Raw genomic sequence first — 16,886 nt, forward strand, 5'->3', positions numbered from 1 at the left:
CATGTATTTATTTTTACTTTATTTATTGTCTTTTTTTCTCTATACCTTTGTATCTTATTAAGTATTCATATGATATGACATTATAATTTAATATGTTTTGTTTTTTGAAAGGAAACTAATTGTCTTTACACACATATATTGTTGTCAAGTATGATGCCATAATGTGTATTTGTATTATATTTGTTCAAATTGCAATAAAGAATAATAATAAATAAAAAATCTAGTCTCCTTACCAAACTAACGGGATAAATATAATTTTGAATTTAAGGGGAAATGCACTTCAAAACTAAGATTAACAATGGGGAAGTTATAGGCCTTAACCTTGAGTGGCCCCTCTCCCTTCGCAGTCCGTCCTAGAGGTAGTAATAATAACAACTTTATATATAAATAGCGCCTCTATAAACAAAAGTTTACAACGTTCTTTCCCAGCAAGAGCAAAGGCAAAAGCGACATATCAATCCCTACACATATACACATCAACAAGGCAAGATAAACGGGAACCTTTAGCAAACAGTAAAAATAACAAATTATTAATAAAAAATGCAATTAACAGATGATAAGGTAAAAAGACAGCAAAGAGACAATGAATAAATAAAAACATAGAAAAGATGAAACAATTAAATTAATCAAAAAATACGGATAAATAGGTAAAATAAATAAAAATAAAAAGATGACATCACACAAAAGCATCGTTATTATAATTATAGTGGCATTATAATCCTAGCGCAGTAAAATAAAATAACATGTTTGGGTTTTATTTTGTAGGCCTAGATCTAGTTGACGTGTACTGTATTATTTGCAGTCACACTGTGTTAGTGCAGTGCCCCCAAATTTATTAGATTGGCTTAGCTTAAAAATGTAACCTAGGCTAACAGGTTTTTGCACTTGATCCAGGTTATAGAATATTGTGTTTCTTTGATTATGTTAAAACAAATAATATTTCTATTGAATTAACCTACTTATCAGGTGTTTAAATGGTAAAATAACAACCATTCTATTTAGGCCTACTTTCACAAATGTTAAGCACTTCTGAATGCTTGAATAGTTGCTCCACTAGCTACACATGTACAGTAATTGATTTTGCCTATGCATTTTCAGGGGCTACATTATTGTTTCACTGCATACATCTTAGTTCTTTCTTTGCCCTTCAGTGCATATTTTTGGTAGAACAAAAAGGTTGATTTTGACATCAACAGGAAGTCTGTGTTATCAAAGGGAAACACACACACACACACACACACACACACACACACACACACACACACACACACACACACACACACACACACACACACACACACACACACACACACACACACACACACACACACACACACAAACACAAACACATACACATAAGATATTTGAAAGTGTATTTAGAAATATAATTATAATTTTTTTTTTGTTTTTATTATAAAACCTCTGTTGGATTTGAGGAACACAGCTAGCCAAAGCAACATTACTTCACAGCTGGAAGGTTTTGCAATTGGAAAAACTAATTTTAGTGCCCAATGTGCCAGCTCATAGTCAGCTGGACTTCTGCTATATAAACACTGTCTAATATTAGATCTGAGAAAAAGGAGAACGGCCTTGAGCATGGTAAAAGCATAGATTACTGCAAAAATCGCATACAGTATATTACATATCGCATCAGGGTCAGTATTGTTTTTGAGATCCTAAAACTAGATTTCGAGAGGACATGCAAAGAAATCTGCGTTTAACCAGTAGACTTCAGTGTAAAATATTTTTATCTAGGCTACCTTTTCTAGTTGTGTTGTCTGTATTTAATGTCTTCACCATTTTCTGTAGCAAGACCTACATGGGGCAGAGTGAGAGTGCACTCAAGTGAGGGAAAAACTGAGTTATTATTACTCATCCGCCCTATCTGATCCTACGTGTGGAGGCTAATATCAGGATGTCTCATTGCAAGATGTACTCATGAACCACAAACACCGCTGAGCTCGCACATCAAACCCACATACATGCGATGATGCTTTTTTTTGCCAGTTTATCTCTGCTCTTCAAACTGGTGATGGAGTACATGGTAACGCCTTACCCACATTTGTCCTCCATAATCAGCACATGTAAGCAACTTTGCATCGTGTAACCCTTTCAGTGCAAGATGTACACCAACAGATATGAAACCACAACCAAATTGCACTTACTCAGAATGAAAGATTTCTTGTTAACGATAATTGTACATTCAATAACCAGTTTATTATCTGACACCTAGCTAACAGTAATACAGTGTAATACATCATTTTTGAAATAATTACTTTTATGAAGGTTATAATGCTTTTGTTTTGATTACTTTTTTTAGGGAAGCGTTGATCAACTACGGTAACTTAGCAGAGGTGAGGGCTGTTTTATTATTATTATCCATTTTATTGTGTCTTAGGTGTTTTGGTATTTTAACCACATCATTTATATCAATGAGGACAGACTGAAACACCTCTCGGTATAATGCGATAGTTCAACAGCACCACAAACTTCAACCTTCAAAATGTGCGGAGAGAATTAACACCTCTGTCTTAGTTTCAACAAAACCTGAACCTGAAACCTGAACATTATAACATTAAAGGTTGGCTTTATTGCAGGGCTTTTGTATTACACTATAACACTATTTATTTTTTACCTTGGCGTACCTGATAACAAGGCATTCATATAGAGTAAGGCAGTCAAAGCCATGTTGGATTTTATGAACAATATAATAGAAATACTGTGCCTAACGTATCTGCTTTATAATGTCTAGTTTGAAGTGTTCACACATACTGCTTTGAAAGAGGGTTATCATGTGACTAGCAAGAAAGGAAACTGGTGTCTTGTCAGATGTCGTCTTGTGTGGGAGAAAAAGGCAGATGTTTGGGTGGAAAGCGGTTTGGAGAGAGGGGAAGAGACAGAAGTAGGGAGGGATTAGTTAGTCACATGTCCTATTTATTTCTTTATCATGAGGGTTGTCAAGGATGTTCAGTTTGTCTGGAAGGGGTGTGGAAGCTTCTTCACTGAAACCCTGAGCGTATTGGGCTTAAATAGAGAAAGTAACATTGTTAAACTATAGGGTAAACGGCATAATAGCCCAGGCAAAAGCAGGCAACTCAGTTTGATGTTACTCTGGACAGCGTTCAGGGCTGAGGATTTAAGACTTGATGTGTTTCTTATTGGTATAAGAGGCGCTGTGGTTTTCAGTTTACAGGGGAACCTGAAGACAGCTGGAGATGAGAGACGTGATGTGGATTTATGCTGCTGTTATCCTCTTGTTTTCTGAAGCATGGAGCGCGGATCCAGGTTTGAACATCTATACATTTGATTCTATTTTATTGGCATGTAGATTTACTAAACCTTTTAAAGATACAGCTTCTAGATACATGATTCTTTCGAGGTACATATAACCTTGTAGGGAGCCGTCTCCATAGACACTAAGCTTTATATATTACAACAATTACAGATTATTCCTTGATATTGTACAAACATGTCATTTGTTGTACTAATACGTATATGTTATGAAAGTGTATTGCCATACTGCGATTGTCAGTAGTGGGTGTCACTCACAGTGTAGACAGTCAGTGGAAAGTGCCGGGGGAAAATCTTCCATAACACATACATGTATGAAAAAAAAAATGCCCCAGATTTTCTGAATGAACAAGCAGCACGCTGCAGGGTAACTATGATGAAGCTTTTTCTCCACAGTGGTCTCTGACGTTTTTGTTTGAGATCTGCGGTTTTGCCATCCCACCTCACACATGGTGTTTTTGCTGACACCTGTGAGAAATAAACATGTCTCCAATCTCTTTAACTCTGCAGTAAAAGTCAGTCAGTGAACCCTGAATGTTTCAGATTCATTTCTTTGGAATAGCAATGCTGAAGGCATTCACTTCCTCGACAGTGTAGACAGGCAAATTGAGATATTATGACCATATTCTTTGCATGTTTTCTCTGTTTAGATTTTACTTCCTCGCTAAGATTTTGGTTTTAAGCTCAAGACAGGAAATAGTTGAGTTTTTCGTATTGCTTCACATCTTAACTAAAAACAACCAGAAAAAAACAAATAACAGATAAATCACCTTGTGTGTCTCTCTGCTGATTGAACACTTGAGAATGAATCACTAACTGCATGCTTTCTGACTTCAAACATCTGTTTTACTCACTTGTTCCTCACCCACCTCCAGCTCTCTCAAGAACTAATCAAAGCATCTCTGTGAACTCCAGCACTACCTCTCCTAAAGTTTTTGGTAAACTCATTTCCCTCCTTCTCTCCTCCACCTATTTATCACCCTGAGTAAGATACACAATAAGACTATGAACACTAAGTAAGACTAGTAAAGATAGAGGAAGTTGAACACTACAATAATGTTTTTTCCATTGAAAGTTATTTCTGAACAAGAAAGGTTTAGTCTTAGGTTTGGATTTTGTTTGTCTTTCATTTGTTTATCTTGAAAGATTGTAGTTTATGAGTTTAAGTTTATCTCAAATGAAATGTTATTATAATTTTGTAATTTGATGGTGATCAACGGTTTAATCCAAAACTAATGACTTAAAATGTTTCCTCATATTTTTTTTCTATATGGGGATAGTTTACTGTCAGTATTAATTAACATAATGCAACATATTTTCTAACTGTAATTTTATCCTGTGTAATACTTAAAAGTTATATCTGTGTTACATGTTACTTAGGACATTATTAGTATTGTGTGTTTATTATTTTATAGTAAAATAAATCCAAATACTGAATCAGCAGAATCATTGCATCACGGTGCAAAAAAATATGATGATAATAATAATAGTAATAATAATAGTAATAATAATTATAATAATAATAATAATAATAATAATAATAATAATAATAATAATAATAATAATAATAATAATAATGTTCTTTTTTTCAGTTGTCAGAAATTCGGCTTACAAACTGGGGAGTGATGTTAATCTGCCATGCAGCAATAAGACATGGAAGAATATGATGTTTGTTACCTGGACTTTAGAACTGAAAAACAAACGCTGTCGGATAGCCTTTAACATTGATGGCCAAAGCGATGACCTCTGCAATGATGGCAAGTCCATCCGAAACACATCCAGCGCTCAGGCGTACCTGCACATCCCAAAATTCTCAGATGATGATGTCGGAGTCTACAAGTGTCAGTCGATTTACAGCGGAGGGATCGACGACTATGTGAACCACGTGGCAATTATAGGTAGGACTTTTCTCCTAACGAAGAAAGATGATTTCATGAACCACGTCATCGATAAGGTTCTTTTTGTTATTGTAGTTTTTATCACTTACCTTTGTCTGTCATCATATAACCTCTTTAGGCTGTTTATGTGTCACTTAACACTTGTAATAAAAAGGTTAACTTCTGAAAAGATTAGTTCTCCCAAATCACACACACACAAAAAAGTAATTAAACAGCAAATGTTACTAAATTTCTTTCCACTGCAAAATGAGGAGGGATACTAATGCAGTTTGTTTTCAGCTGTTGCTCTGAAAATCTCTGAACAAGAGTAGCTAACAGTAATAAGCCTTTTGAGACACAATGTCCTTGTCACTCTGGATATTGCACTGGCCTTACTGGTTACATTTTTTTTATCTGGAACTTTATTAAGCCGATAGAAGTGCTATATAAATACTTTGAGTATCAAAACACTTAATCTACAAAGAAATGTGCGTAGACCGTATTCAAAAAATGTGCCTTTAAATGAGCTGTTAGGACTTCTGTACAATTGTGATATTACAAGTGTACAGTATAAAGGTGGCCGTAAAATGGTGACCGTAAAATGGTGACCGTAAAATGGTGACTTTAAAATGGCCGTTACAGTTGCTCCCTGGCTGCAATGGTGGTGTAGAGAAGGCAAGAATGAAGATGTGGAAGACCTGGAAACTCTGACTAATTAGAGCAGATTGGGCTTTTTCAGGTGGGGGCGCTTAAAGAGACAGTCATGAAATTAGAGCGTTTCAAACTGAAAAAAATTATGTCTTTTTTTAATATTAAAGTGTGTAAACATGTTCTGTTAGAAAACCCAAAAGTTGTATGAACCTGAAATTAAGCATTATACTGTATATCCCCTTTATGACAATTTGCATGCTTAGGTAATAACAGTGCTTGAACCTCAGCAAGCTGAGGTATTCAGCGAGTCTCATTTCCCCTGTTTTGTCTTCCCTGGCTCAGTTCCTCCCAGGACATCAGCTTGGTTAGAGATTAAGGACAACAAGAAGGTGGCAGTGTGCAAAGCTGAAAGAGGAAAACCTGCTGCCAACATCAGCTGGACTCATGTGGGAAACTCATCGTATGAGGAAACTTTAGAGTCAGATGGATTTTTCACAGTAGAAAGTCGCCTGGAGGTTCTTGAGGGAATGGATACAGGAAACCTGAGCTGTGCTATCTGGCACCCGTTCTGGGGAGAAGAAAGGCTTTTGAGACCAGTACTAAAGAAAGGTCAGGCTTTTCTGCAGAGTGACAAATTAAAAAAAAGACTAAGCATTACGTTTAAATATTTAAAACATGTTGGGGCCGAGTATTTTACATGTGGTTTAGTAAATGTAATGTGCTATATTGATGTCCAGCAGATTATTAATAAAACTTTTAATCTTCACTCTCTCACTGCAGGTGGTTATGTTCCGTGGCTTTACGTCCTAATTGTTGCAGTAATTGTTTTTTTGGTAGGATTTCTATTTTTTGCACAAAAGAAACTAATAAAATTGAGGTAAGCATATTCATTCAATACTAAATCAATTTCGGAGCCTATGTGCAAGTTTTTTAATTTTGTCCTAAAACCTGGTTTGTGGATCCACCTTTCGCCAGGCCATGCCAACGGTCCGAAACCTCACTATCCAAATCTCCACCGGTAGGTAATCTTGCTGTGTAACAGCAGTTTATAGTTGTCTGTGTTACACTGCACATTATTAAGCTTCGTTCATGACACCACTCTGTTTTTTTCACAGATAGAAGATGTGGAGGAAGTGGAGCCCTACGCCAGCTATGTTCAGCGTGTGAACTCTATCTACTGCTCATCTGCAGATTTGTTCACATAAAATCGTGCACATGCATCACCGTCGCGCACACTTAAATGCACATGGCTCCTTGCGAGAAACTGAAGGCTGTGAAGCTGTGAAACTGAGAGATGGTGAAGTTGTAAAGACAGAGGAGAGTGAGATAAAAGACTTCTGATAAGAGAGGGAGGCCTCTCAGTTTAATTCTGCCTGAACTAAAGTTTTGACTGATGGAACAGGGGATATACCTGATGTCACACACTGGCTCTCATGTATGGCATACAGCCCACTTCTCTGTACGTGGGTATCATGGAGAAGATTAATAATAACTACAAATGCAAAGAACCTGTGATTTGGAAAGAATACTGCCTTCAGTCAGATTCCGCGTGCCACGACTACAGAACGTTTGATGATATTAATTAACTGTCATAATGATTATTAGTATCATTGTTACTATTCTTATATCACATATTTATAGATAAACTCATAAAGAGATGCTCGCCTTTTAATTGATTGTCGATTAATGTATAATTATGTAATTACATGCATAAAACTTCCATCTGAATACATTGGTTTCATTCATCTAAGGTTAACACAATTAGAAAGAACACTAAAATAGTACTCAAGAATAAGTAATCAAGTAAAGAGTGTTGTTTTGGTTACATTGGATTAAAATTTTCCATTGCTGTCATTAGTTGCAGTAATGTGACACAAAGTGTGAAAAGTAGTCAGTGGTCTACACCACATTGATTTCCTGCTATGGTTAAAAAAAGACTAAATATCCAGTTGACTTTACATCATTTAGAGACATGCAGTAAACTGATTCTTGGTTGAACGCCTTGTCACCTGATTATCAACACTGGACCATACAAATAAATGTATTGTAGTGAGTTTTGAATTTTGCAAGGGGGGGGGCTGGAAAAAGGGGGCTGTTCTGCCATCTACTGGTGGAGTTCAGAACATAGCCCATCATCATAAGCATGCACTGTATCATAGACCATGTTAAGATGTCTGAATAATACGAATAATATGCAGTCTCAAAATTGTCAGGTGCCATTGAAACAGGTTGTGCTTGCTGTAATAATTTCCAATCATTAAGAGATACCTGCAGTCCCTACGCAGCCAGGGTTCACAATCTTCCCTAGTTAGATTGCTAAAGTGTCTTACCTTCACATTGATTATATAGTTGTGTTCAAATGTATTTCTGTCCACAGGACTTGACACCTTTGCCAATTTCTGATAACACAATAACATGAAAACCTCACTGAAGTTTTGGCCTTTAGTCAAGGACATTATTGCCATGACTTCTTGCAATTTGTTTCTGTAATGCAATCGATTAATACAACAGAATTACGAACAAAAGTGATACTTTGTAAACTTTTTATCAATCAATCAATAAGAAACTTACACCCCTCTACCATTTGCATCCAGTCAAACATAAATAATATTGTAGGTAGATACAGGCATAGACAAAAAAAGTATACATTTTCTGCATGCACATACAAAATATACATCCATCCATCTTCAACCACTCCCTATCGGGGGCACGGGGGGGCTGCAGCCGAAGACTTAAATTTCCATCTGCAGTATATTTGGGTGGTGCACACTGCAGTATTATGCATAATGAGCATAAACCCATAGAAAGTTAAGATGCATGTTCTTTCATCATGGATTGGATAATGTGGCAAAGGCACAAATTGCACACAGATTTTTGCAGTTTTTGATGCAAACAGTCAAGCTATATTTTAAGTTGGGGAATATAATCTCAAAGGACGGTTGAGGCAGCTCAAAGTGGGGTTCTGCAACTGAAACTCTGGATAAAGTCGACGCAAAGCTTTGGCTCTGTTTCAACCAAAACAGATAACGATCAAACTTTTATCTGCAGGAGAAAATCATATAGAAACAGCAGATGTGTTCATCTTCAGTGTTTGCTTTCTGTTGACAGGGTTTCATACAGTAGCAGCTTTTTCCTTTCATGGTGGAAAAAGAATAGGATTAATATTCTTATTCTTATTATTCAGGTGGTGTTTTTAACTAACAGTGGTTTATCAGAAGCCATGAGGTTCACTATTTTAAAACAATGACCTCTTGCATGAGTGGTAAGAATATTCAAGCCCAAACACCAAAGCTATGTCCAAAATTCATGCTACAATTCTACACCCTTTACAGTATTTACTACGTTCTAATCTTCAAAGTATACTCATAGGAACAGGAAATTACACAATACATGTAAACATCATACATCCGATGTCATCAAACTATGACTTTGCTAAGGTAGTTAGCCAAATGAACTCTACGAAGAGAAAGCAAACATGTTTCCGCCAAGATTTACTACTTGTTTTAAGCATTTACACCACCAACCACATTTCCTTCTTTTTACTTTTCATATGTGAGCAAATCATCCATTTCCTTTGTACATTGCATTGAACACATTGGTGAAGCTAGCCTTTAGGGCTTTTTGCCAAAAGGGGTCTATTTTTAATCCAAACCACGATTCTCTAGACTTAACAAACTGTAGATAAGAAATATCTGGCAGAAAAGGCTTTCCGGCGAAAACCCTAAAGCCTAACTTCTACCTTGTGCACAGCACACATTCAACCGTATTTAGTAGAAGAGTTGACTTTATGTTGTGACTTTTCCAATGTGAACACACATACCGCTTAGAACATGTAGTATGAATTTGGGACAGTTAAGTTTAATTTGACTTTGCCTTATACTTCCAGACAATGTGCCAATGTCACACTGTTTCAGGAATCTGTGTGGTGTATACTGTACACACACTACACCAATTTGTTTGGAGCTGTTTGGAGACGTTGTCAAACATGATTGGCAAAAAAATTCTTCCAGCCAAACATTAAGTCCAGTTTCCTTTGACTTAATGATTCAAGATGATGTGCTAATCCTGAGGTCAAGTTTCTTCTGTAATGAGATCAAATGTGATGCAAGTTTGTGTTCGTGAGGAAGATAACAGCGTTCAAGCTTGTTTTTTTTCATTTTGTCATGGTTTCTTCATTGAAGATCAAGATTTGATTTACAGAAACGTTCTCCTGTTTGTGATATTATGTACAAGTCCTGTCCCATTTTACAATGGTCTGAATTAACTTCTCCTTTCTGTTTACCCCATAAGCACATAATCGTCTACACATTCATCTTTAGACGAGCAGTCTGACACACGTTCATGTTGAAGTGCTGTTGGGACTTGAACTGTTGCGTAGTCACAATCATCATCATCAGTGGTGGCTTTGGTTCTACTTGATCCTTTGGCAGTGCTGTGGTCAATAGAGGCATACGTTACATCCTCGGTAGGCTGTTATGAGATAATACACAGAGTGAGATGTAATTGTTGGACGTATGTTACACATCATTAATTGTACTTTTTAATACAGCACTACTGCAACCAGCATTTTTTTTTATGTGGTTAGTGGTTATGACTTCCTGCGGATGAAGTAAACAGCCTCACAGTTTCTTTTACAACAGAGGCCTCACATTAATGTTCACCTAGTATGCAAATCTAACAAGGCAGCACCTCTGACTGGGCTTTTATAAAAGCACAGGGACGCACCCATGTCCAATGAAAAGCTGAAACTGATAACTATGATGATTTATGCTCAACAAAAATAGACTCAACATTGACGTGGGCAGGTCTACCTTATCATCTCTGCTGTTTTCCCCATCTGGTGCAGAATTCCCTGAAAGAGAAAATGCAAATATATTAGATGTAGCAACAGTATGATTTAACTAAATACTATAAATATTATTATAAATGTGAGTTTTACCTTTCTGTTTCCTCTTTACCCTGGCAGCAGAACAAATGAAAGGACACAAACATCCAAGCAAACAAAAAGACTGAAAATGTTAATTTAACTTTTACATCATAAATTATCATCAATAATCATATCAAACATCAAAGAATTTCTGCAACATCTTTTTAGAGGTTTAACCCCACAGCAGTGTTTCCTTGACAGTTTAACATATGACGTGTGCTGCAAGAGGAAACACTTTACATATGCTACCCACATCTGTCTATGACCAACCCTCATAGCGGCGCTTGGAACTTGTGGAACTTTGTTTCTAGGTCAACATCTCACATCACGTTGTAACAAACACATACAGTAATGCATTGTTCTGTAGCCTCCTGCCATTTGACACTGGCTGAAACTAATTCGGTTCTAAATGACTATTTCCTTACTGAAGCAAATGCAGAAGCTGCTTGACACATGGCCAAAATGCAACATTGTTGCATTAAAACAAGTTCTTACAGATCTTATATATACTTTTTAATTATTATTGTTAAATTGTCTCTGCCACATGTCTTCTGATTTAATACCTCGTTTAAATGCTTTCTTTATAAGCAGTACTTGCTTTAGAGTGTAATTACCAACGACTGAAAACTTGCTTTTTGTGAGAATGCTCTCTACTATGTGCATATAAGGATGATTACTTACCCGGAAGTGCAGTTTCCCATGATGTGCCCAGAGAATCTTTATGTCCACACTGTAATTGTCAGCAGGAGGCAGGTACCACTGCTTGGTCACTGTCACAACCCTAAGCTTGTCACTGTTGACAGTGATCTCACTGATCTTCCTGCTGCTGAATCTGTGTGCACACAGGCCAGAGAGAGAGAGAGAGAGAGAGAGAGAGAGAGAGAGAGAGAGAGAGAGAGAGAGAGAGAGAGAGAGAGAGAGAGAGAGAGAGAGAGAGAGAGAGAGAGAGAGAGAGAGAGAGGCATACAACAGTCTTTTTGTGCCATCAATTTTTATAAAAGAAATTGTCCCAATAAAACATGTTGTTGGTAATGCCTGTGGAGTTGACAACTGAAGACTTTTATTCTGAAGACATTTTTCAAGTCTGGGCAGCAGATATCCTAAAACATCTGTAATTTAAACCAAAACTATCTGCATTGCTTGTTAGCTAGTTAGGGTGAGCTAAACCTATAATAGTGTAATGTTTGCTGCTGTTGCTGTATTAACTCATTTGCATGATTGTGCAAATTTGCTGGCGAATATGAGGAAGTTGCTGACCTCCTTTCTTTCATGTTCAGTGGAAAGTCTAATTTACTTTAGACACTGAATGCATCTTTGTTAACAGTAGACTGGACCTATATGGATGTAATGATCATTCAGATATATTCCTTTAGTATGCAAAATGCAGTAAAATCAGATTGGAAAGTCTCAACAAAAGTACGTCAGAATGAGGACGATTCACTTTAGTGAGAGTTTTGATGATATCAGCTGTCAAATAGCAGATTATTGAGATTAGGTAGATTTAAAAAGAAAATTTACACTGTATATTCACAAATTCCAGACTCAACCATGTACAACTATGTTACACTGGAGGGCACTGTTGGAGCAGTTTGGGCCCGCAAGAACATCAGTATACTATCAGGTGAATGTCATAAATGAAATAAAAGATGCTTTGCCATGTACAGTATCAATGTACCACATACCTAGTGTATACACAAGATGATGCAGAACCTTCACATCCCCGAATCATCTGTGAAAAAAACTGTAATTTAAACAAGTAATTGCCATTTAGTTCTTTTTCCATCCAAGCATGATCCCCTGCCCTATGATAAGTGACAAGCCCACACAATAACCTTCATAACTATATGTCTTAGTTTTTTTTTTCAGGGATGACCTATGTGTGTGTTTCTGTAAGTGTGTGTTGCAGAAATAAATTACAAAAATAACACACAACATGCAATTTTTCTGTATGCACATTGTTGCAGATGTGCAGGGTGGTCTTAGAATATATGTGGGATGACAGGAAGTGGTGAGCTTGTCACAAGTGAAATGAGCCCAGGCAGTAGCTACACTTAAAGATAAACTGTAAGGTATCAGGTCACGAGCACATCACGCAGAATGAATAGAGTACCACACACCTATCTGCTTATACTTTGCTGTTTTACATTTGTCTGCGTCTATGGAAGAAGACAAGGTAAGCCTTAACAGTCTTTTATCTTGTGATATAACATTCAAGAGAGCATGACAGAGTGTTTTGAATAGACCTGAGTCATTATTGCCAAAGAGAAAACAGTTGAGAAGTATTGGGTACTTAAATATAAGGGAAGAAGATATGAGTTTGGAGAATGAGGGGTTCAATTCTTTGTGTTTTAGAGGGACTTTAAATACATGGCAGGAACAAGGAATTGCCCAATTGTGAACATTGGGTAGATGGTGTTGATATTGCCTCAACTGCATAGTTTTTGAATTAGTTTCAATATATTTTGAAAATGTAACTATATTTCTTGCATTGACGGTATAAACAAGCACACAGCACATACCCTTTTTGTTATCTTGTAATCATTTCTGAAATAATAACAGTTTTGAGATGAAATAAATGATTCAAGGCAAGATGAGTTTTGGATGAAATGTGATTTTTTTTATTTATTTAAATTTTTTAGATATGACTCCTTCATGTAAAGTTTCGCTGATGGTCCGGAGAGGCACGACATGGAAATCCGTCCCACAACAACGCCTGACAGTCGGCTGTCCTGTCAAACACTGTGGAGAATCGCTAAATCTCACCTGGTGTAAACTGCTTGACACAAACAAATGTGAACAGATTAACCACACAGTCACTGTAGAAATAACACAGAATGAAAAACATGTTAAGGATAAACTGATCTTGTATTTGACTTTCCCACGGATTTCCGTTGATGATGACGGCCTGTATAGATGTCATTTAAAAGGATACAAATTTGAGGAGATCAGTCACATCATTAACATCTCAGTTTCAGGTAGGCAGTTGCTCCCTCGGTGCCAAATTATTGATATATGCTGTCTAATTTCAGGAAATACTTACATATATTTTCTATTAATCTACAGATTTAAACCAAGGATTGAAAAACTCTGATAATAATGCAGGTAAATACACTCAATTTGTTGATTTATACATTTTAATGGATGAAGACTAAAACCGACTCATCTTCTTTCGTAGATGAGCTACCAATTCCTGCTAGTACTGAGGATGTGCCCTGGCTGCCCTATTTCTTCATCTGTGTTGGCATAGCTCTTCTGGTTGCCACGCTGACGGTGTTAACCATCTTGACTTTTTACGGCTGCAAATGTAAAAACATTGAGATGTATTCACGTTCTGAATTACTGCAATGATCTTGCCATCTTACCATCTAATAAGGAAGCATGTGTTTATGTCTTCTTTGCAGGTGTACTGACCTACAACCACAAAAAGGGACAGGTAATGCATATGACGCAGGAATCGTTAAACAGCTTATGTGCTCACTTTCTTTCTGAGAATGAGACAGGAAGATCAATAGGCGGCAGCCACTGCTAGTTAGCTTAGCATCTCCAAAGCCTACTTATTAACACATTCCATAGCTTGAACTCTAAAAGCACTAGCACCAGACAAGAACAGCTCCTAAGCCTCCATTTTCCTAAATAAATAATGCTTTCTGCCGCATTTATCCAACCTTGCCCCATCTACTTCTTCTTCTGTTGAGTTTAAAGGCGGACTGCATCCCTTACTGTGTCTTAAGCGTTGCATTATCACCATCTGCTTGACTGTCCCTCGCCCCATCAATTCCGGCATTTTCTGTGCATGTGTGAAAAGGTGCAAGTATAAATAGAGAAAATAGTCTAAAGACTCTTCAAGCGTGAAAATGGTATGGATCTTCTAAATCTTTTAATTCTTGGAAAGAAAGGCACATTCCCAAAAAGGTTGAACTATTCCTTTGACCCAGATGTCAGAGATGTAATGGTGTCAAGCAATAGAAATTATTGGTTAATTTAATCTTTTTCTGTGTCATAGGAAATGTCCACTCAAATGATACCTGACCTACCCCAAGGAAACACTCCCTCCACTGTCCTGCATGACACCTATTCTCCAACTACTGCAGAAAGACCAGCGTCACAACCTCCCGTGATTACCAATGGGAACCAGCCTGCTGTGGCAAACATTTCAGATGAAAGTCAAGTGTCAGATCGTGCAGTTTATGCTGTCGTCAACCACCGACAGTGTGCCAGAGAGCAGCACAAGGCGACTAAACCAAATAAAAAGTCAGAATATGCTGCCTTCAAAGTTTCCTGAAACACTTTGGATTCATCATAGACATGTGCAGATTAAAACATGGATGGAAAAATGTACACAAGTATGTGGCGGGGTCATGGAACAGGCAAAGAGGTTAAGCAATCAACCACACTGCAGAAAAGGTGAACGGAGGAGGCTTGTGGTCACGCAGAAGCACAGTATAGTCATCTTAGATGAACCAGGCTAGATCAGAAGCAGCATCGAATGTATTCTCTCACACACCCTCGGGTTTATTCCAGGCAATGCTGCTTTCTTTAATACATGTTATTTCCCCCTCCTCAAGTTGTTTCATTTACGTGACCTGGAAGACTTTTGAGTTATTTCATTTTGTTGGCCAAGTTGTGGTGGTTTGTGTAAAAAAAAGCCAGTGGGTAAGTAGATTTGTCATGTGCAGACTCACTGATAACCAATTTTGTATTCTAAGTTTGGCGGTGTCTATATCTTGTTAAATAAATATCAATGTTGCGATATAACCTATGGCTGATCTGTCATGGAAACATTTCGTTTTTGGAAAGGATGAAAAAAAAAAAAAAAAAAAAAAAAAAAAAATATATATATATATATATATATATATATATATATATATATATATATATAAAGAAAGGATAGAAAAAATACTACTTGACAGACTGACAGAACAAACATATTTATGAGTCCAGTGTTTTTCTCACACATTTACATTTACACACACGGCCTGTTTTCCACCAATAAAAACACAGTACCTGGACCGTCTACCATACCCTGTGGTTAGGTTTAAATGTACAGGAAGTTAAAGAGGGACTCAACATATTTTTTGACATCATTTTTGGTAGCAGATGTCTCGCCTCTGCTCAACCACTCATGGTTCAGGGAGATACTGATGTTCGAGCAGTGGTCTTATCATTATGGTGGTCACACATTCAACAGGTTGAATAAGACATTTGAATTTCACTAAAAAAAAGCAACATTTACAAAAAAAAAGGAAAAAAAGGGACATATTAATATTCTCTTATACTGTTATTCATCTCGTGACCCCATCAGATTAATCTTGAAATCCCTTGGAGGCTCTTGACCCATGTTGGGAACCACACAGATGACTATACTGTATTTAATCATTTCTGTCAAGGGGCCTGTACTCAATACAAGTCATACATGTTCTTGGCCCAATACACATCTTTGTGTAATCAGAATTGATTCTGAAGTTCCTCCTATTGTAACAAATGGCACAGAAGGGCTTTATCCACTATCACACATTAGTTGAAAGTTTGAATGCACGCCTAACTCTCTGGTAAGTGTCAAACCTGCTAAAATTATGAAAAATGAAGTCCTTTTCTTCCATGGTTTATTTGTGCTGAAATCTTCCAAACATTTGGGATTACTGAAAAACAAAGCCATGACTGTGTTGCACCCAAGTCAAATAAATTCTGTATACAGGTGAAAAATGTTATTCAAAATCTGAAAGATGACTGAATTGAACAAAATCTGTTGCCCTGTTCACCTTATAAGAGGATCATAAATCAATCGTCACTGCCAATCATGCTGATAACATACAGCTGAAAACAGACTTCATATTGACAAACTGATAATCCAGTTTTCTTTAGATGGTGTCCAGCGGAGCACAGTGTTCCTTGTGCTGTAATCAATTTACAGGCGCTCACAAAAGGCCCTTTCACTAAGACATGGGTGTGGAAAGTATCATGAAATGCTCCTGAATAAATTACTTGGCTTTCATATTTCTTACAGTATACACTCTGGAGAGGAAGGTGAAAAGTTCAAATGTAGTTCACATGCTGTACATGATTCCTGAGCATCATGTGAAATGACTGTATGTGCTTATTTTCTGTATCTGAGTGCAAATTTTTCATCTTAACAGCAGTGT

At 37.0% G+C, this 16,886-nt stretch overlaps 2 protein-coding genes across 2 annotated transcripts; one reads left to right on the plus strand and one right to left on the minus strand.

Moving 5' to 3' along the window:
* Positions 1-3,131: 3,131 nt before the first annotated feature.
* LOC310952930 (cell surface glycoprotein CD200 receptor 1-B) lies at positions 3,132-7,478 on the plus strand. Its single transcript, XM_083921775.1, has 6 exons — positions 3,132-3,285; positions 4,884-5,189; positions 6,162-6,428; positions 6,600-6,696; positions 6,795-6,837; positions 6,935-7,478. The coding sequence occupies exons 1-6, from the start codon at positions 3,216-3,218 to the stop codon at positions 7,022-7,024; spliced, it is 873 nt and encodes a 290-aa protein (XP_083777901.1). The 5' UTR covers positions 3,132-3,215; the 3' UTR covers positions 7,025-7,478.
* A 2,196-nt stretch (positions 7,479-9,674) lies between these two features.
* Positions 9,675-11,532, minus strand: LOC310952733 (uncharacterized protein). The gene is made up of 4 exons (XM_083921423.1): positions 11,428-11,532; positions 10,759-10,778; positions 10,631-10,671; positions 9,675-10,289 (listed from the first exon to the last, which is right to left on the minus strand). Exons 1-4 carry the CDS (start codon positions 11,445-11,447, stop codon positions 10,098-10,100), a joined length of 273 nt encoding a protein of 90 aa, XP_083777549.1. The 5' UTR covers positions 11,448-11,532; the 3' UTR covers positions 9,675-10,097.
* Positions 11,533-16,886: the final 5,354 nt, after the last annotated feature.

Source organism: Echiichthys vipera, assembly GCF_963691815.1.
Source record: "Echiichthys vipera genome assembly, chromosome: 10".
In the NCBI taxonomy this organism is placed as follows: domain Eukaryota; kingdom Metazoa; phylum Chordata; class Actinopteri; order Perciformes; family Trachinidae; genus Echiichthys; species Echiichthys vipera.